This window comes from Arvicanthis niloticus, chromosome 1 (genome assembly GCF_011762505.2).
Source record: "Arvicanthis niloticus isolate mArvNil1 chromosome 1, mArvNil1.pat.X, whole genome shotgun sequence".
NCBI classification, from domain to species: Eukaryota; Metazoa; Chordata; class Mammalia; order Rodentia; family Muridae; genus Arvicanthis; species Arvicanthis niloticus.
Genome location: NC_047658.1, coordinates 99,022,809 through 99,044,374, shown reverse-complemented (window position 1 = coordinate 99,044,374; position 21,566 = coordinate 99,022,809). Strand labels below are relative to the sequence as shown.

At 44.1% G+C, this 21,566-nt stretch overlaps 1 protein-coding gene across 1 annotated transcript in view; it reads left to right on the top strand.

Annotated features, from left to right (window-relative positions):
* Positions 1 to 21,566, top strand: part of Cpxm2 (carboxypeptidase X, M14 family member 2) — a 110,265-nt gene that overhangs the window by 2,434 nt on the left and 86,265 nt on the right. The window contains exon 2 of the mRNA XM_034523459.2: positions 8,478 to 8,576. Within this exon, the coding sequence (XP_034379350.1) occupies positions 8,478 to 8,576 (99 nt within the window). The remainder of the gene's footprint in view (positions 1 to 8,477; positions 8,577 to 21,566) is intronic.

The following is a 21,566-nucleotide window of genomic DNA, read 5'->3' as shown; positions in this document are numbered from 1 at the left end:
CAAATGGAAGACATATCCTGAAGCACCAGAGTCAGGTGCACATGTCTTTGGGGAGCTGCTTCCGGGCTCGCTGCTGTTTCAGCCATTTTTTTCTAGTGAATCAGGTGGAGCATTTTAGAGCTTCCCCAGCTAGGATAAGTGTGACATTCATTGCACAGTTTAAACTAATGGCTCTCTGACTCCCTCTATGACCCTTCACCCTCCCCCATCCCCACCCGTGTATGTTCAGTAGAATTTTCAACTGTGGAGCACATAGGCCTGCATATAGTAAGGGAGAGATTAGGTTAGATTAGATTAAAGTGATCTTGGTTAGGGGACTCTGTCGAATTTGTGCACTTCAACTGCACAGAGAGAGGATGACTATATCCCACAGTAAGTGGTGGCTTGTACATTGCAGTCACAAAGGCACTTTTCTGTATAGCCAGCTATTTTATGAACAGGTTGCCAATCTTAGAAATGTGCTTCAGAGGAAAGAAGTTGGTGTTCTGATCTGGGATGTAAGATGTAAACTTCTGGAGTTTACTACATGACTGTTGCATGCTGGGTTCCAGGACAAGCTAGGGTCCGAGGTGGGAGCAGAGGACAAGCTCAAGGGATGGATCAGAGCATAAAGCAGAGAACTGATTTGGGTAGCACATGTGCATCTTATTTGGAGACAGTGAAATGTTTTCCACTTAGCTTTTGGGAGCTAAAAGTTGGAGTTGGTAAAGGAGATACTGGAAATGTATATATATATATATATGTGTGTGTGTGTGTGTGTGTGTGTGTGTGTGTGTTGGGCACTAAGGGGACATTTGTGTAGATCCCTGAGGAGGTTGGTGCAAGGGGTACTGGGTCTGACTTTGAGTTTTGGGTTTAATCCTTGGCAACCAGAGTAATGCCCTGTGGATTCCATGTGCTGATATCTGTGGAGCTGGCTTGGAAAATGAGCTCCTTTAGAAAATGGAGCATACCACTGAGCATTCCTACCTACTGTGATGGTTGGTTGTCAGCTTGACACACCTGAGAAGAAGGAACCTCAATTGAAGAATCACCTCCATCAGATTGGCCTGTGGATATGTCTGTGGGGGACTTTCTTGATTGCTAACTGATTGTAGGAGGGCCAAGTCCACTGTGGGCGGTGTTTTCCTTAGGCAGGTGCTCCTGGGCTATGTAAAAATGATAGCTAAGAAAAGCCAATAAACAGCCTTCTCCTGTGGTCTCTGCTTCAAGCTCCTGCCTCAAACTCCTTCCCTAGCTTCCCTTAATGGTGAACTATGTAACTTGAAAGTTAAAATCAACCCTTTCATCTCCAGGTTGCTTTTGGTCTTGGTGTTTATTACAGCATCAGAAGGCAAAGTAGAACACCTATTCTGAGAGGCTAAAACTTGGAATGCTTCAGTCTGAATAGCAGTGTACCCATAGTGATTACGCACCATGAAACTTTGCTTTAACTCAAAGTGACCTCCAGGCTGTGTGTGTGGTGGACACGACACATAGATCAATCCCATGGTTGGAAAAGCCTTGACATCTGAACTGCTTTGTCCCTAAGAATTTGCATCAGGGATACTTAACTAGCACTCCATTTTCAACAGAAAAGGGCTCAGCTATACTGAATGGAAGAGAATACTGAAAAGCAGTTACTCAAGGGTTGAGTTTAAAATGATTACAGACCCATAAGAACTTACAGAAATATTGTGGTGAGGTCCAATGATCCACCTCTCAGCTTCCCCTAATGGGACATTTTAGGTAACTCTAGTGTTGGTTTGCCAACATTGGCAGTCTCTGCATTTTGGACTGAGCATACATATTCTTGGAGAGGGTTGGTGTCCGGTGTGTTGTAGGATATGCTGCTTTGACCTATGAGATACTGGTAGGACCTTCCTCTTCCTCTCTGCCTCACAAACAAATGTCTCTAAACAGTGCCAGCCATCTGCAGGGGGTTGAGAATCACCACTGGCTTTTGAAAGCATGACATAGATGGTTATAAATACTATTAATTAGGTTATAATGTTACATTTCAGAAGTTTCTCCATGCACTTCTGTGTGTATGTGTATATGCATGCTTGAGTATACATGCATTTCAGTAGTTTCTTCACCCATGTGTGCATGTGTATTTATATGCATGCATGCATATATATATGTATATATGTATATATATATATATATATATATATGCACATGTGTGTGCTTCTCTGTGTGTATATGGGTCCACCAAGATAAAGGACTGTGGAATCCTTGCTGAGAGTTAGGGGACTTTGGTGTCATAGTCTGTCTGAGGTTTTACTTTAAGCATCACTTTGGCCTAGAATATTAGAACTTTTAGGAAAGTAAATGGTCACAGTACAAATTCCTATCCACTGCAGGGTTCAGATAGTGGCTTCGTAGCTTCTATTCACCCCTCCCCAGACTGGCTCTCCCTACTTCAAGGCCATCAGCTCATTGGCTGGACAGTACTGACTGCTGGAGTATTCTTCCTCATTGACAACCTTCTTCTAATTCTGTTTATTCAGCTGTTTCTGGTTGAATCCTACAGTTTCTGAAGTTGGAATGCTTTGTGTTCCTAGGAGTGAACTTCAGGTCCCTAGTGTTCACCATCCAGCAAGAAGAGGATATCAGCCTCATAGGATCATGACAGTGGATTTAGGGTGTGCTTACTTTGGGGTGACTTTGAGTTGTGGCCACCCTTCTTTTGTAGGATAGAAGGTAGCTAACTGCTGGGCAGTGGTGACACACATTCTTAATCCTAGTATTCCAGAAGCAGAGGCAGGTGGATCTCTGAGTTCAAGGCCAGCCTGGCTTGCATAGTGAGTTCCAGGACAGCAAAGCTAAACAGAGAGAACCTGTCTCGAAAAACAACCAACAAGTAGCCAACTCACAGTTGTGTAATTCACCTTTCTTTTCCATACCCATGGCTGAAATAAACAACAAAACAAACAAGACAGGGAGTAAGTGATTTGGATACTTTGTTTCTTTCTCCATCGTTCCTTGGCTTAGAAGCCAGCTGGGCTAGGGAGGCTTTTATTCTGATTTTCCACTGACTTGTTTGTGGCATTTCCAGCCACAGGCTAGACTGTCCCACTGTTAGGATCTGAACAAACTCCCATGGACAGCCCCTAGTCCTGCGCTAGTCCCTCTGGGATGTGTAGTGTGCAGAGAGTCATGTTTGTTTGTAGATCTATGCCCAGAATCATCCAGTTTGCATTTAGTATGTGTTATGTCCCAGCTGTCAGGGGAAATAAAAAAGGGTAGTTATTTGTGAATTTGTAAACAATGCCCTTTCTGTGTGCACTGTCACTGGTTGATGGAAGGGGCTTCCCTGTAGAGCTTTGCCTCATCTCTTGTTGGGAAAAAACAGCCTGGCCTTTGATGGAAATGCCCTATCTTGGACAAAACTGGGGTGTGAGGATTAGGAGTGTTATGTTTGTCAACATTTCAGTACCATTTTTAACAAACCCAGGGACTATTAATAGCATACTTAAAGAACAAGAAAGCCTTCATATCAGCCTACATGCTTTGGTATTAAACCTAAAGTATTCCATCTAAGTCGATTCCCTGCTAAGCTCTAAGGGAAAGGATGGATTAGGAAAAATATCATCGCTTCCTGAGGCACTGCCATCCTTTCCAGAACGCTTTCCAAAGTTAACTTACTGCCGGCCTGTTCCCCCTACCCATGCCCACTGCACCAGAAATCAGGGTTATACCTGGAGAATAGGGGGGTAGAGACCCTACAGGGATCCAGGAAGCCAGATTAAGCTGTGGTTCTGAAGCAGTCATGGGGTTTCCCCATCTACCTCTCTGTGTCTGTGACTGCCAGATCCCAAGGTGATCATGCATCATGCCAGGGACAAAACAAACCAGTTTTAGCCCCAGAGCCTAGATTTTCTGGTAAAGCCTCCATTAGATCTTTCAAAGCTCTAAAAAGATGAGTGAATAGGCTTAGCCTCACCAGCAGTGACAGGCTCTGCCCTCTGAGGCCCTCTCAGACCCCCTACCCATGCATCTGTCATTTGAGCCATGAAACCTTAGAGTTAGGTTTCTTTGACTGTCTTTGGGAAGGATTAGTATTCCTAAGTGGTTGGCTCGCATCTAGGTGCTCACTGGCACTCATGGACGGCTGACATGGCAAAGAACGCCTCCAGGTGTTAGTCGGCCTCTGATGCTACAGATCTGATGCACTATCTACTCCAAGCAGCGCATGTGCAGTGCTCCCTGGTAAGCCTGCTGAGGAGTCAGAGCCAGCTAAGGGCAGGACTCTGTCTCTTACAGGCACATGTGACTTTCCAAGCCTTGACTCCTCTGTGGGGGATTGTGTCAAAAATACAGTGCCTGCTGAGGTGTGAGGTTAGATAACTGTGGCTTCCCAGGTTCTGATGGAGTTGGGGCAGTTTTTATGTCACTTTACCCCTGCTCTTGGAGTTCCTGCCCAGTCTGTCTTGTAGATCCTGACAGACAAGGCATTTAGGTTGTTGGCATCTCCCTTCTCTTCTTAGCCCCCTTTCCTCAGACTGCATGAAATGATCTCCAGGCACAATTCTGTACTTCATGTTTGCTTACCTCAGCCTGATCTCAGTAGAACCAAAACCCAGGCAGGTAGGTGCCCAGGGTACCCGGCATAGCCCACCGAAGAGGGGCCATCCTCTCCTGCTTGCACCTGCCTGCCTGGAGTGTTTCCTTGAAGACAAAGAACTCCACATGGTTGTGGTTGAGAATCAGGAGGGTGGTTGGCTGCATAGAGCAGTGGTTCTCAACCTTCCTAATGTTTCAACCCTTTAATACAGTTCCTTATGTCGTGGTGACCCCCAACTATAAAATGATCTCATAGCTACTTAAAAACTGTAATTTTGCTACTGTTCTGAATTGTAATGTAAATATCTGTGGTTTCCAATAGTCTTAGGCAAGCCCTGTGAAAGGGTCATGACCCACACGTTGAGAACCAGAGAGTAAGAATGTTGACTTCAGAGTCACTGCTGTAGCAGCTGAGCCACTGTTCCTGCCCTGGTCCCAGGGGAGTGAAGCGCACCAGGCTGTTTTCTCATGAAGGATGCAGCACCTGAGAAGAAAAGACAGAGACAGGGGGAGGGGCGAACAGGCATTTGTGGGTGGATTCATTTGGGCCTGGCCTTAGTGTAGTGGTACTTCTGTCTCCCTGGTGATCCTCGGGCGTTGCTCTCTCTACCAGACCACTGAGGTCACCCATGGCTGGAAGCAAGCATGCCATCTAAACCCTTCATTGATTCTCAGATTCACTCCAGTCCTCACCTTGTTTCCTCTGACACTGACTATCCTAAGAATTAGAAAGGGACACAGGTGCTCCCCACCCTTGTGCCCTGTCCCTTTTCTGCTCCTATCTGTATGGAACAGAAAATTATTCTTTTTATAATGTTTTTTTGAAATTATAATATGATTAAATAACTTTCCCTCCCCCTTTCTTCCCTCCATCTCCTCTGGTGCACACCCTTGCTCTTTCAAATTCATGGCTTTTTTTCTTTAATTGTATCTATACGTATATACATTTACACACTTAACTTACTCTTTCCATATTAGACTGTCCATTGATGATGTCATCGCTCAGGTATTGTTTAGCTAGCCAAGTTGATAAGACTTTATGGATGTCTCTCTCATATTTCTAGGAGATACAACCACAGAAAATGTCCTGCCTTGCTGGCTCTTATGAGCTTTCTCTTTCCTTTTCTGCATTGATTCATGAGCTTTAGGTGTAGGAATTACATTGTGATGTATCAGTTGGGACAGGGCACCACATAATCCTGTTCTCCGCATTTTGATTGGTTGTGGTTGTCTGTGATAGTCTTTATCTATTGCAAGGAGATGTTTCTTTAATGAGGGGCGAGAGCTACATTCATCTATGGTTATAGGGACAATATTTAGAATGTAGTTAGGGATTGTGCTGGTTTAATAAGGTGCTGGATGTAGGTTCTTCTCCAAGATCAAGGTCTTCACCTAGCCCTGAATAGGTAAGGTTTCAAAGTGTCAGGCACGAGTAGGTTTTAAGTCTGATTAGAGTTGTTATTTACTGCTAAAGTTTGAGCACCATTGTTTTGCCCTTAGGGCTATCTGCCATGCTTTGCTGGGCTTTGTTATGGATCATAGGCGTCTTAGCAAGGTAGGACTGTTCTGCTTCTCTCCCTCAGAAGCCTGCATGATGCCTTCTGATACCACAAAAACTAGTCCTCAGAGAGAGGGCTTCAGGTCAGATCCAGATCAGGTCTCATGTTAAAATAATAGTTTAAAGCATCTCAGCTCTGGGGAAGCAGAGGCAGGAGGACCCCTGGGCTGTTAGTCAGCATGCTTGGCAAGTTCCAGGTGAGTGAGACAAACTGTTTAAAGTGGAAAAACATGGCAGACAGTGGGTGAGGAACAACTGTAGTTGTCTTCTGCCATCTACATGTGTGTATACAAACCTGTGTGTGTACCCTTACACATGTCACACAAGTGGACATCCACAACACACACACATACATGAACCGCAGGATACGTTTCTGAGAGATGTTTAGATTGCATTACTGGGGAACTACGAAGAGAACCTCATGTGGTGTTTTTCCCTTCTTGTCGTGGGTTTAGTACCAAGAATCACATAAGAACTGCCAGTGCCCTGGCCAGCTCCCTTCTTCAAGGGGAGTGCAGAGCCCTGCAGCCTGGAATTTCCTGGGGAAGCAGAGACTACAGGGAAGCAAAGGGCTTTTCAGTTTGGGGTGAGTGGGGGTTTGCTACTGTAAGCTCCTTGTGTAGCAAGGGGAAAAACAGTTTTCTATTAAGCCAGAGGAATTATATTTATTGCCGAGGACCAGAATAGAACATGTGGCCAGCATTAGCGCTGCAGTTTGCTACTTTTAAGGAATTCTGCACTGTCACGCGGCCCAGATGGAGATGCTGATTTGATTCTGGCTCCTTCTCTGAACGCTATTTCCATTTCTCTTTCTTCTTTCATCTGTACAGAGCATATGGTTCTTTCTTGTTCTGGGGTGGGGAGGAAAGGTCTATGAAGAGGCCTTTGTACTGGCAGGGAAGGCCCCTTGGGGTTGGTCACTAGCACTGTTACCTCCTGGCTCTCAGTGACCTTGGGAAGCTCTCTTCCTCATGCTAGGCCATTAATTCTTAACCTGTGGGTTGTGACCCCTCTGAGTGGGGTATCACACATCAGATATTTACATTAGGGTTTCTAACAGTAGCAAAGTTTCAGTTATGATGTGGCAACAGAAATAACTTTATGGTTGGGAGGTTGCCACTGTATGAGGTACTGTATTAAAGAGTCACAGTGTTAGGAAGGTTGAGAACCACTGACCTAGGCCTTCATGTTCCCAACTGTAAAATGTCCTTCCTGTCCTCAGAGAGTTGAACCTTGCAGTGAGCATGTCTTACACATTTTGGAGTCTGCTGCCCCTGTTAGCTGTTAGCAAATGTGGTAGTGTTGGTGATGTGGGCCTTGGGATAATGCTGAACAGGTAGGGACAACAGCTGTCGTTTGCACCTTGAGTGTCTCACAGGTATCATTTTGTGTCCTCGATCTAACTTCCCGTGTGGCAGGCTCTGCTGCCACCTTCTGCTGAGGAGGGAATAAAGTAGAGGTCAGGCTGGTGTCCCTGGGGATATTCTGGGTGTACATGTCTCCCAGGTATAAGCCTGGACTGTGGCTCACATGCCTTTCACGTTCTGGAAGGCTATACCTTACCCCTGAGTTGGCTAGTCTTTATATGGAGGCTTTCCCAAGTGAGGGGCCTTCTGTATGGCATTCCTATTCTTAAAGCCCCAGGTGATGAACTGAGCTAGACAGGCTTGCTTAGCTAGGCCCTCCCTCTCCTCAGCACTTCAATCAAATCCCTGCATTAGACTTTGCTTAGTGGCAACTTGACTCTAGGCAGATGCTATCAGAGCCCCAGATATGGAGGATTAGATGGAAGTGGGGGATTAGGAAAGGGAGTTTAAGTTGATGCCAGAGCTGAGACTTGAAAGAAGGGGGAAGGAGTCAATTAGCTTGAGAGTAGAGTGATGGTATGTCCATGAAGGAGACAATTTATGCTGTGTGCTGTTATAACCAAGGTGAGGGGACAATTTGAGGAGAAATGGGAAGGTTAACAGGGTCACTCCCCAGTTAATGATAAAGAGACTCACTCACAGGTCCACAAGCCGTGGGCTTACAGAGTTATGTGAAAGCTCAGTGTAGGGAACATGCTAGCTTTGATGTCCAAGTCCAGCTTCGACCTCCAGTTCCAACTGTTATTCCTACTGCCTCAGGGAGGCTCAGCAGCATTTTGAAGACTGACAAAACTTAACAGCATGCAGTTGTACATGGGTCTATGAGGGGTGATCACCTCCATATGCACTGAGCTGCTTCTTTAACCACAGACCCCTTACTGTCCAAGGCTCTGGAGACTGGGGACCAAAGCTAGGAACAGCTTTCTTCAGGAGAAGACCATGAGTTCTCACATCCAGAGGCTCCTCTGACACGCAGTGTAACATAATTTTCCTTTCCTTTCTAGGTAAAAATAACAACAGAAAAGGCAGAAGAAGCAAGAATCTTGAAAAAGCTGTGGGTGATGACCATGGTGTTCCTGTGGTTCATGAGGATGTCAGAGAGAGTAAGTGAAGGTCTTGTAGGGTCCCTGACCCTCTTCTGTCATCTGCCTATGGTTGCTGCAGGCAGGTCTCATGGCTGTCTGGTCACAGATACCCTGAAGGGTGACTGTCTGAACCTGTGTCTGTTCTTAGCTATTCTGCAGGAGTTTGGATATCTCAGCAGCTCAAAGTTTCCTGGGGAGCATTGGTGTCTTATCAAGATTTTCCTGATTGAACTGCTCAAGTCACTTCCAAATTTCCTGTCCCTTCCCTTAGAATATCCGTCCTGGAAGTCCATATTATTGTGATCTCGTTGCTGCCTACAGATTTGGTTGTGTATTTCTTGTCGCCTGACATGGTCTCTGGGGTCAGTGATAAAGTCTTCTGTTTCCAGACTCTTCAATACTAGACCTGACATCTTTCAGCCATATGAAACTTCTGGTTGTGTAATTACTCACCCTAGTGTGTTCAGTGGTGGGCTGGGTACATAGTTTGATTGACTGAGTGGTTTCCTGGCATGCATGAAGCCTTAGGCTTCATCCAAACACAGCACACACCAGATGTGATGGTGCACACCTAAAAGACCAGCAGTAGAGAAATAGAGGCAGGAGGATCAGGAATTTAAGGTCATCCTCAGCAATATAGAAAGTAGGAGAACAGTCTGAGATCCTGTCTCAGAAAGCCCTAAAACCAAACCCTCAAATTATAGAAAAAGAATGTTGAGTGTTATTAGTTAGTCTAGACTCACAGAGGGGCACTGACCCATTATCCATAGCTATGGGTCACTATTATTTTATATCTTTATTGTTCCAAACTCAATAATTAGGATCATTTTTCTGCTAATATTAGAATTAGTGGCAATTTATTAAGTGTATATGGTACTAGCTAGATCCTTTGCTCAGTGTCTGACCTTTCCAGGAACCAAGCTGAGCATTGTGGGTATCACTATCATCACCAACCTCTTCTTGCCCCCTCTTCCTTTTCTTCCTCCTCTTCCTCCTTCATTTTGTAGAGTAAGGGAGGGTACTTTGGCCAGGTTTGTGTAGCAAAACAGAATGTAGAATGAAAGATTCCAGGATTATTGACTTTTGCTTAAATATAACAGCAGATTAAAAAAAAATAGCAAAACATTTTTCAGGTTTGCACAGGACTCACTCTCAGCTGCCACATCCACTCCTGAGCTGTGCCACAGAGGTGACTGTCACCAGGGGAGTTGCAGTGACTGTCACCAGGGGAGTTGCATGTTCTCTTATGCACAATGATGGGGTTTTGGGCCTGTGTTTCTAACCAACAACCTGCCATCAAAGAAATCACTGCTCTGGCTAACAGCATGTTCTAAGATAAACAGAAATCAACTCTTCTGAGTTTCTGCAGTCATTTATGGAGCTAAATGTCTATTCCATCTAAAGATGGACACTGAGGTACCCAGTGAGAAGACTTTGTCCCTTGGGAGCATGTGTTGAGTGTACAGTGTGTAGCTAGGGCTGTGATTCTGATCTCATGCTGAGGCTCAGGTTCTTTAGCATCTGCAATGGTTAGCTTTACTCATCGCCTAATATTACCTGGGAAGAGAATCCAAATGAAGGATTATCTATCTACCTTGGGTTGACCTTGGGTCTGTCTGTGGAGAATCATTTTAATTAAGTAATTGATTTGAGAAGACCCAGCCTACTGTGAGAGGCACCATTCCCTAGGCAGTGGGTCCTGCACTGTATAAAATGGGGAAATTGAAGTAAGTCTAAGCATGAATGTGTCCATTTCTCTCCAATCTTGACTATAGATGTGATATGACTTACTGTTTTAAGTTCCTGCCACCTTGACCACCCCAGTGGCAACTCTAACTTAAGATTGTGAGATAGATAAACCTGTGTCTTCTTTAAGTCATCTTTTGTCAGGGTATTTTATCATAGTGACAAAAGATGAAACTAGGACAGAGTCTCCCCTTTCTGGTGAGGGGCCTCCTTATCTGTCAGTGGCCATCAGTAGTTCCTTTATGTGCACATATGCTACCAGGCTGAGGTCACTGTGGGGTGCTAGCTTCAGGAGCACTTTGGAGTTTTGCTGCCAACCAATCTGGACTTGAGGGCTTTTTAGTATCTGTTGAATTCTTGAGTGCTTTCAAACATATTTTAAAACATATTTTGTCCAGATTTTCTTTTAGTAGCTTCAGCAGAAGGATTGACTTGGATTATCTGATTTCTTCCTTCTCAGAATTTCAAGTTATTAAAATTGAGGGAGGCATTTCAGAAAGATTTTTGAAGGCCCATTTTTACACACACACACACACACACACACACACACACACACACACACAAAAATGCATGCACACATGTATGCACACATGTGCACAGACATGCAGTGTTCACATGTTTTATTTTCTTTTCTGTCACAAGTCACCCACTAGCATGACTATTTCCCTGATCTGCCCTCATGGATGGGTTCACTCACCTCACAGGCAGCCATCACATCTTCAATACACAGAGTATCCTATCACATTAGCCTGTGGAATTATTCTATGTTTTTTAAAGGAAGGACTGATGGGAACATGGGAGGGAAAAAATAATGGCTCCCTGTTGCACAGCAGAGAAAAAGAGAGAGACAGTAGGTGTTGATGAGAAGGTTGACACTGAAGACAAGTGACAGAGTCCTTACAAGTGTCTGAAGTCTGTGGGGACTTTTGTAGGATGGTATTGATCAAGGATAGGCTGCAGACACACCACTGGATATTCTCAGGACCTTGAATCCATCTCCTCAGACAATGTTAGGGATCTTGCTAGAGATGTGACAGAAGGTTGAGGTGGCCTGGATGTCTATTATATCGAGTCTAAGGTATTGGCCATTGCACATATTCATATATTTTTTTGGAAAGTGATGGGGTATATAGATTCTGTCCCCTGATGTGTTGTGGGTGGGTGGATGACCCCCTTAGCCAAGGAAATTGCACTTGAAGAACATTCCCAAGAGAAATGTGTGCTTAGCTGTCATGTGGCTAAAGTGTTATACCAGTTTGGTCAGGTATCCCAGGTACACTATGGGTGATGTTCTATCATCAACTACGAGGCTAGTTGAACTCTTGTCTCCTTCTCTGCCACCTCTTTCTATGCCCACACCTTTTGCTATGTGACTTTCCAGTCTCTTCCACAATATTGAAAGCTACTTGACTTTGGCCTGACCCACATGCCATGTCAGGCTGATAGAATTAAAAGAGGTATCTATATGCTAGTCCTGAGCAGAGATCGCCTGTTATCAAACCTCCACACCCAGGCCACTGGACCAACTTGCTGAGTGGTCATCACCAGTTTTCTTGTTTGCTCTTGGAATAGTTTACCTCACCATTTCTGTCCCAGTGTTTCCTAAGAATTTAGGGTGAGAATCCTTATGGAAAATTGACTGGAAGAACATGTAGGCATCTGCCTGTTCCAGGAAGTCACATGAGAAGGTTATCAGAAAGCATTGACTTTTCTAGATGCCACAGAACCTGGAATTAAAGCTAGGCACACACGGGAGCTGTTTTCCACTGCATTCACCAGTCTCACATGTGGTGACTGTTCCTCCACATCTGGTAAAAGGTTCAAGTCTTTTTCCGCTTTTGAGTTTAGGGCTTCTAGGGCAAGTTTGGGAGTGGTTACAGAATTTTCAACCAGAATTCTCTGAAGTCTAAGATACTTCAAGCAACTGAGAGTTTCATGAGATGCATCAGGCCATCCTGAGTTCAAGATGAAGAAGTTTTATCTTTTAAAATCTTTCTTAAGAAACAGGTTTTGTTTTTGTTTGAAATAACTGTAGAGTCACAAGAAGTTGCTAAAAAAAAAAAAAAAAAAAGTACCAGGAGAAGGGGTCTGATTTACCTTTTCCTTTACCCCTAGTAGTGTGGATGCTTTACATGACTAGAGTAAAATAAGAGAGTCAAGAAACTAACTTGGACAAGGACAGGCCATGTTCAGATATTCAGATTGTGTCAGCTATACATGTGTGTCTGTATGTGCATGCAAGTATGTGTATATATGTGTGTGTGCATGTGTGTGTATATGTGCATATGCAGCATGCATATGCATGTGTGTGTGTGTATATCTGTATGTGTGCGCATGCACGTGTATGTGTGCAGGACTGTACAGTTGTATTGGGTATGGTTTCTGGAAACACTCTGCCCCATCAGAGGTTCTCTGGGCGACTTCTTTATAGACACTCCCTTCCCCATGCTCAGTCTCTGACTACTGGCAATGCAGATTTCTTCTCCAAAGTGTTGTCTCTGTAAGATAGTGAGGTACACAGAATCATATGCTGTGTAACCTTGGAGACTGGCTTTCTTACAGTCAGCATAGATCTCTTTTAGTCCTTCTAAATTGGATAAATAGATCTGGTTTAGTGCTTTTATAATGTAGTAGTCAGGCAAAGCTAAGCCACTAAAATATTATTACGGGCTAACATGTACAGAGAAAACTATGGTAATATAAGGCTACAACTCATTGGCGTGTGCAATCACCACACATTGATTTGTGTTGTTATGAACACCACACAGTGTGCAAATGCATCATTGTAATTGCAACTTACAACAAGAAGATTGTGCTGGAATCTTTGAAGTCTGCTCTAACTCACAACCGGGCAATCCCCTGCTTCACTTTAAAGACTGCTGTGATCAGAGGTAATCTGTGTGGTTTCAAATTTGGTAATTTCTCTTGTGTCTGATTTCTTTTGCTGGTTATTCATGTTCGTGAGGCTCATCTAAGTGGCTGCATACACTATGGCTCACTTATCTTCATGGGTCTGTAGTATCCGCAGCAGGACCACATATATCACTGTCTATGTACTCATTTTTCTATCGCAAGGTATTTAGTGCGGATTTTACCTTTTGGCTATTGCAGAGTGCATTTGGGACCATCTCTCTGTGAGTCTTTTGGTCTATACCTCCAGCAGAGTTGCTGAGCCAGAGGGAATTCGTGTCTTCAGTAAGAGCTGTTAGGGAGGGCCTGGGGACATGGCTCGGTTGGTAAAGTGTTTGCTTTGCAAGCATGAGGATCTGAGTTTGGATCCCATGTTGGAAATAAAAAATGCTGGGCAAAGAGACACACACCTATAGTGCAGGGGAGGAGGAGACAGGGTATGTGTGCCAGGGAATCCTTCACTCACTGGCCAGTCAGTCTAACCAAATCGGTGAGCTCCAGGTTAAATGAGAAACTTTCTAAAAACAACATAAGACAGAGAACAAACAGAGAAGACTCGCGCTCTTGACCGCTGATCTCCATAGACACAGGCACACAAAGTTATCTGCACAAACATGCACATATGAACAGGCACACATATAACGCCTCACACTGGCAGGGAACTTTCCAAGTTGGTGATGACTATCACCATTCCCACCCGCAGTTGCTTCTCTTTCTTAGAAGCCCATATTTGGTCTCACCAACCACCCCTGCTTTACTTGTGTTCTGGCACGGGCTGCTCTTTTGTTGTGGCCTTTGTATTTTCGTGGTAACTAATGTCGAATGCTTCTTTGCCAGTGGAATGATTTATTTTGTTCAACCCCACTTAGGTCAGGTTTTTCCTTGCCATTCTTCTCATGTACAGAAGCATTTTGTTTGTTTGTTTGCTTGCTTGCTTGCTTTTCCTTAAAAATGGCATGACAGTGAGTCCTTTGTCAGACACCCAGATCCACACTTCTCTCCACCCACTGGCTTATCTCTACACTCTACCGAGGGTATCTTTTGAATAACAGATGTTCATAAACCTAAAACAAACCAATCATTAACCTTTTCTTTGGTGGTTAGTGCTTTTTTCCATCATGTTTAATTTTATCTTTGCCTTCCCCAAGTTCTTGAAGACATCCATCTCTATTGTCCATTGATAGTCACTAAAATTATCTGATATAATAGAAATGTAAAGTAAATGTAAAATGTAAAATGTAAAAGTAAAATGTAAAGTAAATGTAAAGTAATGTAAATGTAAATGTAAAGTAAGTGTGTGTGTGTGGGGGGGACCGTGGATGTGGTACTATTTGTGAAGGTGACTAGCACTCTGTTTTGAACTAGTAATTACCCTCTGGGGACTTTATTAGCAATGTATGAAGAAAAGTATGAATTTCCCTTGAGGATTCACTGACAGTGATCATCAGCCATAGTAGCTTCTGAGACATGTCACTCATGTGTTTGGGAAGCATTGGTTAGGAGTCAGGGATTCTATGATACAAACTCACTTTAACTGGTGATTGAGGCTCCCAGCTTCTTTAGAGAGGTGGACTAGTCTATGAGATAGTGGAGCTTTCATTAGCAGTTTGGCCCCAAAGCAGAGTGCGTAGAGTAAGTGGAATGGTTGGGAATGGAGTGTGGGAGGCTTTTCAGATGAGGCAGCCATTGAACTGGGCATCCAAGGACAAGCTAAGTGTCCAGTCCTTTGAGGATGAAGCCTCCTGGGGCAGATTCCATGGGCTCCAGGCTTGGGCTTGCCTCCCAGTTCTCTGAGATTTTCCTTTGTTGAACTCTCAGTGTCTGGGAAAGAAACTCTCCAGACTCTTTTTACTGTATAGGTGAAAGATACCAGCCAGAATCTAGGGACTTCTTGAGGTTCTGAGAACCTCAGAAGACTCTCCTGAGAACTTCTGTCATTGATCTAAGTCTCTAGGTGGAATGCAGGCATCTATTTTTCTAGGTTCTTCCAAAGGTTTTGGTCCTTGGGCTGGACCGTTTAGTTTTTCTGTCCTAGCACTGCAGTGGAGCACATCTTCAGGGTCTTCTTTTTTTATGTGTTGAGTATTAAAGAGCTTTGGAAGGGTGATTAGATAAGACCAAGATTAGCTCACAGACTTCACAAGACCCTGAGAGACTCCCACGCCCTTTAGAGCATCTCTTGGTGTCTGAGTCAGACAGTGAGTCACTGCAAACAATCCCAGCATGCCTGGAAGCAGCCTTATGTGCTCTTTATTGGTCAGAAGGAATGTCAAGTTCAGAAAGGCAAAGGAAATCATCCCATAAGTGAATCCTATTGGATTTATAGGCAGCAATGGAAACAACAATTCAAGAGAGCTAGAAGCTTATCACTGGGAGACACTTACCCTCCAGATCTTCAAAAATTCTCGGCTGTTAGTGGCAGGCAGTGAGCGATGACTTTCCCACGTCCAGCCCTATTGCTGATATGAACCTCCCCACCCCAATGCCACCAAAGCCTTGGTGTATTACTTTGGAACTTTCAACTCAAATGGGGGAGCATAAAAGAGTATGCTTAGGACCTCCCATCACAGCTCATTTTCAAGTTGAACTTGGACACTTAGTAATTGTTTCAGCCAGTCTGGCCTCTTCAAGTCTAGTTTGTTTATGGGAGGATAGATTAGTGGGCATTGTGAAGTTTAAGTGGCAAGTTGTCCAGAGTGGATGATTCATAGGGAATTGGTTGTACATTAGCCTATAGCTTATAGATTTAGCATACTTTTCAAGATTTGACCTTGCTGACAGTATCCTGGGGATATTTGGGGCACAGGGAGTGGAGTTTGGGGCTTGGTGCCCCAAATCAAAGTTGCCCCTGATATTAAAGGTGATAGCTACTGTTAGACTTTGTTCAACAACAGTGTTCTAGTTACATTCCTGTTGCTGTGATAAAACACCTTGCCAAAAACAACTTAGGGGAGGAAGGGCTTGTCTCAGCTCTGTTACTGTCCACTACTGTAGGCTATCTCAGCAGTAGGAGCTTTAGAAAGCTGACCACATTCCAGCCACAGCCAAGAGCAGAGAGGATGATGTTTGTGTGCTTAGCTTGACCTTTTTTTTTATTCTAATATAGTTCAAGGCCCAATCAATGAAATGGTTTTGTCCACATTCAGGGAGGATCTTTCCATCTCATTTAAGAAATTAAGAAAATCTGCTTTGGGTCTGGAGAGATGGCTCAGTGGTTAAGAGCACCGACTGTTATTACAGAGGTCCTGAGTTCAATTCCCAGCAACCACATGGTAGCTCACAACCATCTGTAATGAGATCTGATGCCCTCTTCTGATGTGTCTGAAGACAGTGACAGTGCACTTACATAAAACAGATAAATAAATCTTTAAAAAAAGAGAGAGAGAAAAGAATCTGTTACAGTCACATCCACCAATCTGATTTAGAGAGTCCTTCATTGAGATTCTTTTATTAGGTGATTTTAGACTGTGTCATGTTGATAATTAAAATTTACTCTCACACATAGCTTGGTGGCACGGACCTTAGAGACTGATAAAGATACACCAGGGGCTTGGTCTTCATTGCTGTTCATTACCTCTGTGTAAAGAATATTAGCAAAGGACAGATGTAATGCAGTATGTCCAGATGAGGCTGGGGGTCCCATCTCCACGGCCCATGGATGAAGCTGGGAGACGGGGCTTCATGGCACAGGGTGTTCCGAGAGCCGCATACCTTATGAGAAAGTGGCTCTATCCCTGGTGACTGCCAGTCTTCTCCAGATTGTGACATATCTCAGATCTCTAATTAATATTTCCCTGAAGACTTTTTTTCACACTTTTTTTCCCCATGTTCTCCCACCCACATTCTTCTCAGGATTAAAGCCTGTTTTAAATAGTGGGGAAAACGCAATTTGATGGTCAGAGACATGTTTGTTTTTATGGAAGAATAGAGTTTATTTTCAGGTGGTTGTGGTGACTGCTGGCCCAGGGTATGGATTTGTTGGGGAACAGGCCCTTGCTACAGTGTGGCCATGGAACGGAGTTTACCAGAATGCTGAGATACTGAGGAGGCATGGATGGCTGTGAACGAATTTACTATTCATTTCAGAATCTTTTTTTTTTTTTTTTAAAGCTAAATCTCATGAAGCCCTGATTGGCACTATATAGCTGAGGATGACCTTAAATGTCTTATCCTCCTGCCTCCACTTCCAAAGTGCTGGGATTCTAAGGGATTCAAAGCACGAGCAATTCATTATTCTAGTTAGTTTGTTTTTTAGTATGGTTTTATGCAGTGCTAGGAATCAAACCCAGGGCTTCTTGCCTGCTGGGTAAGCACTCACCTCTTTTATGTCTGAAGCCTCAATAAATAATAATTATCTCATGACTTGGTGTTATAATAAAATATAAACAGTTCCAACATTGGTTACAGAAACTTCAATTAATCTTAGAAACACTTTTACCCATCACCAGTGCAACAACATTCCTGTCTTCCTCTGTAGTGTTTCTTGAGGGATATAGGAACACTCTCATTGATAGAAGATAATATTGTGATTGGCAGGGCAGGTATTTCCTTGACAGTGTAAACTGGCATTGTAACACCTAGTTCCTGCTTTGCTTTTTTGTTTGCAGCCCTTTGGCTAACATGGTCCCCAGTCTCACCATCTCCAGGGTTTATATGTCATTGTGCTTATTTAACTCTGACTCTTTACAGTTGCCAGCCATGATTTTTGGTTATGGTAGAAACAGGTACATTTTCCAAGTACTTGTTTATCTGAAAGTGCCTCTGACTCCCTTGGCTGTTGATGGATAGTTTAGCTGGTAACACATTTATGATTTCTTTTTATTCAGACCTCTGTAGGCATGAGTCATCTTTGGGTCATCTCACACAGCTGCAGACAGGCCAAGGACAGTAGCTGAAATGTAACTGTTTTCTCTGATCTTTTGTGTTTCAAATCTTAAGGAGGCACAGGTGTACTTGCAGCCCCCTCCATTCTTGGTATTGATGTTCCTAGGGTTCCTTTGCCACAGAGAAACTGCCTGGGGTTTATTTACTGTTAGTGGCTTTCCTCACTGTGGCTAAAATCCAAAACTTAGAGCACAGTCTGAAGTCCTGAATATGTCATTTCAGGACAAGTAGAAGCCTTGAGTGTTGGTTCCAAGGAAGTTGTCAGTTGTTCCTTTGTAGTTTTCTCTAGTTTTTGTTTGGCTTCTGGCCACAGGAGAGAGGAACTGCCTGTCTCCCTGTGCAGGACTGGCGATCTCAGATGGCTTGATATGTTGTGGTGACATGGGCTCCTCTCTGGCCCTTGTGGCTGTTCAGCCCCCATACTGTTCTATTTATTTCCACAGCCTCCCACCTTTCCTCTGTGTGGGAACAAATTTAGGGTGATACCTTAATTACCTCCCTTACCTTTTTCTCCAGTGCAGAGGACCCTGCAGGTGTAGGGTGGGAGGAGGATCTCTCTGCTGACTCTGAACACCCACTAGCTCTTCTGGAAATCTTTAGAATGTTCTTAGGGAATCAAGAGGAGGAAAATGAATCAGGCAAGAAATACTGAAATGTGTCAGGGTTAAGCATGCAGTGTGGAGGATGTTTTAGTATCTGATACTTCAAATTAATTTAAAGTCTAAAAGTCAAAAGACAATTTTTCTAGCTTTTACCTTTTCATCTTTAGTGCCAGAAACTTCCTTTTTCTAACAGGGCATTCCTATGTCAGACTCTCAGTATACATATAGAGACAGACCTAGAAACTTTCACCAGAAAGTATGTAACTATAACCTGGAGTTGTTGCCTTATTGATCTTTGTATAAAGGGATGTGGGAGAGAGGTTTAAACCTTAAACCAGTTAAATTTAAGTCTTAAACAAGCCTAGATTTAAGCTTTTATTAATTTTAAAATGTTTAAAATTTTCACTGTGTGTGTGTTAGTAGGGGGCATGTGTGTGCTGCAGTGCCAGTGTGTGCCACAGTATACAACAGGGGTCCAGAGAACAACTTTGTAGCAGTTGCTTCTCTTTTCCTTCCGGCATCCCTGGTACTGAATTCGGGTTGTTAGGCATGTTGGCAAGTACCTTTCCCTGGTAAGCCATCTCACTGGCTCTAAAATATGTCTTCAAATGTTGTTTGGAAAAGTGGGGCCCTTACAGCTGGTTTAGCAGGTAGTGTGTGCCTTGAGCCCCAGAGTGCCCTGCACTGGAGGCCATATTGTTATGTGTCAAGCAGGGTGTCAGTTGCCACCAGGTCTTTTTTTTTTCCCCTGGAACTTCCACGAAGGCAATTACAATAATTATTGATGGAAGGTAAAGAGTGAGGTAGTCAGAGGGAAATATAAGAGTGGATAATTGATGAAATAGAAACTTCCTGCACTAGGTTGACTGCTTTGCTGTATCTCTGTGACCCTAGACCTACACTTGACCTAGATTAACCCCCAGCACTGGACAGGGAACTGCACATGCTTGTTCCAGGAACTGCAGTGGCTGTGAACTTACATCTAGCTTCTGTTTTCTTTTCTTAGCCCATTGCACGCTAGTCCTGGAGGCCAGGCAGGTGGCAGGGTGGAGACTGCACAAGTATGATGTGGTCCAGCTGGGGCACCCTTAAAGTCTGTCCCTTCCTCTGGTAGCACAGAGAGTAACTTGTGCTACTTGGCTGGTGGGGGCTTTGGCCCTGTCCTACTCTGTCCCTTCTGTCCCTCCAGTGATCCTTCTTGGTTTAATGAGACACAGTCGGTTTCCTTCAGCCAAGCAGCACTTACGAAACCACGTGGTCTACATTTTTATCTTTGCCTTTCAAGGACATTGTTTTTTTTCCTAGATTTAACGATAGCTACTTCTGCAGGGACGACAGGAAAAGCTTCCAAACAAAACAAAAACATCTAAAGATAGTGCCTTCTAATAAGGAAAGAAGTCCCAGTGCCAGAGTGCTGGGTTCATGGAAGACACCATCTATGAGCTGGAGGAGCCCGTGTGTTGATCTGGGCCCCCACCAAGGTCACTGCTCAGCACTTCTAGGGATAAAGGGAACAGAAATTTTTGGTTTCTTCTGTGACATTCCTGTAGGTGTGGACAAGAATAGTTGTAGCTCACATGAAACTCCATTGTTGCCATGGGCACATGGTGGCCTCGACCGCTTTGGAGGGCAGGGATGGAACTTTGGAGTCACAGTGAGACGTGAGTCCATGACATACCTCACTTATCGGCACTTCTTTCCATACCTCCCGGATCTTAATGGGGATTTCTCACCAGGCAAGCAATTTTAATAGATATTTAACTTTATTCAAGTAGTTCCTTTTTAAAAACTAAAATATTTATATATGTAGGAGATGTTTTCTTTTTCTAGAAGAAATGCTTGGAATAGCAATCATTTTGGTGTGCTGAGCTATCTGTCCATCTGGCTGTCTACCTGTGCATCTGCCTGTCTGACTATAAATGACAGAAATGGAGGTTGCAGGACTAGATGAGGTAATGGAATTCTCTTTCACGTTCTGGTTAGTGGTGGCTGGAATGGTGTCTCTGTGGCTCTGAAATAGTCTCAGAAGTGACAGTGGCTACTGTTTGCATTTCTGACCTGATCACATGGAGACTGACCACAGATCTGAGCGTTAGAACCTAGAAAGACAGAGCTAGGGGCTTTCTCCCGTCTGGTCTTTAATGCCTTGCTTCCTCACTGTCAGAAACTAAATTAAGAGTTGAGCTGAGCAGAGGCCATACCCATAACACAAGGATTCATCCACAGAGCCCATTGTGAGTAGCCAGCTCAGTGCCAGGACCAGGAGGTATGGGGCCTCTCACACCCACTGAGGATGATGCCAGTGGCTGGAGCATGGCAGGTTGAGACTAGGTGATCAGGGGAGATACAAGGACCCAGCAGCAGGTAGGAGCAATGGACGAGAACCAGAGCTGAGAGGCAGGCACATCGGTTTAGGAGCCTTTGAACTCAAATCCCAGCCATTTTTAAGTGGCAAGCTGTCAGATACCCTGATTCCAGTGGCCATAAATAAGTCAGTGAGTGTTACCCAAGGCCTTGCCTGAATTCTGAACACAGTCTGTGATAGCTACAAGAAAATACTGGATCTGAGAGCTTAGAGTAACAGCTGAGAGAGGCTTTTTCTGTATTTTCTGTTTGTTTGTTTGTTTTTGTTTTGCCCTGTTCTGAAGCTACAGTTGGGAGGGTACAGGCAGCTCACATTCCTGGCCCTTGTAATAGGAGAGGTATGGGTTCATCATCTGGGCTCAGGGGTCAAGCTTCATGGCTGTCAGACCCTGAGAAGCAGGGCAGTCTACTGCTCTGATGGCTTAAGGTCGACAGTGATGCCCAGCACAGGAGGCAAGCATTATAAATTTCAGAAGAGCTTGTGGTACAGCCTTGCTCATCA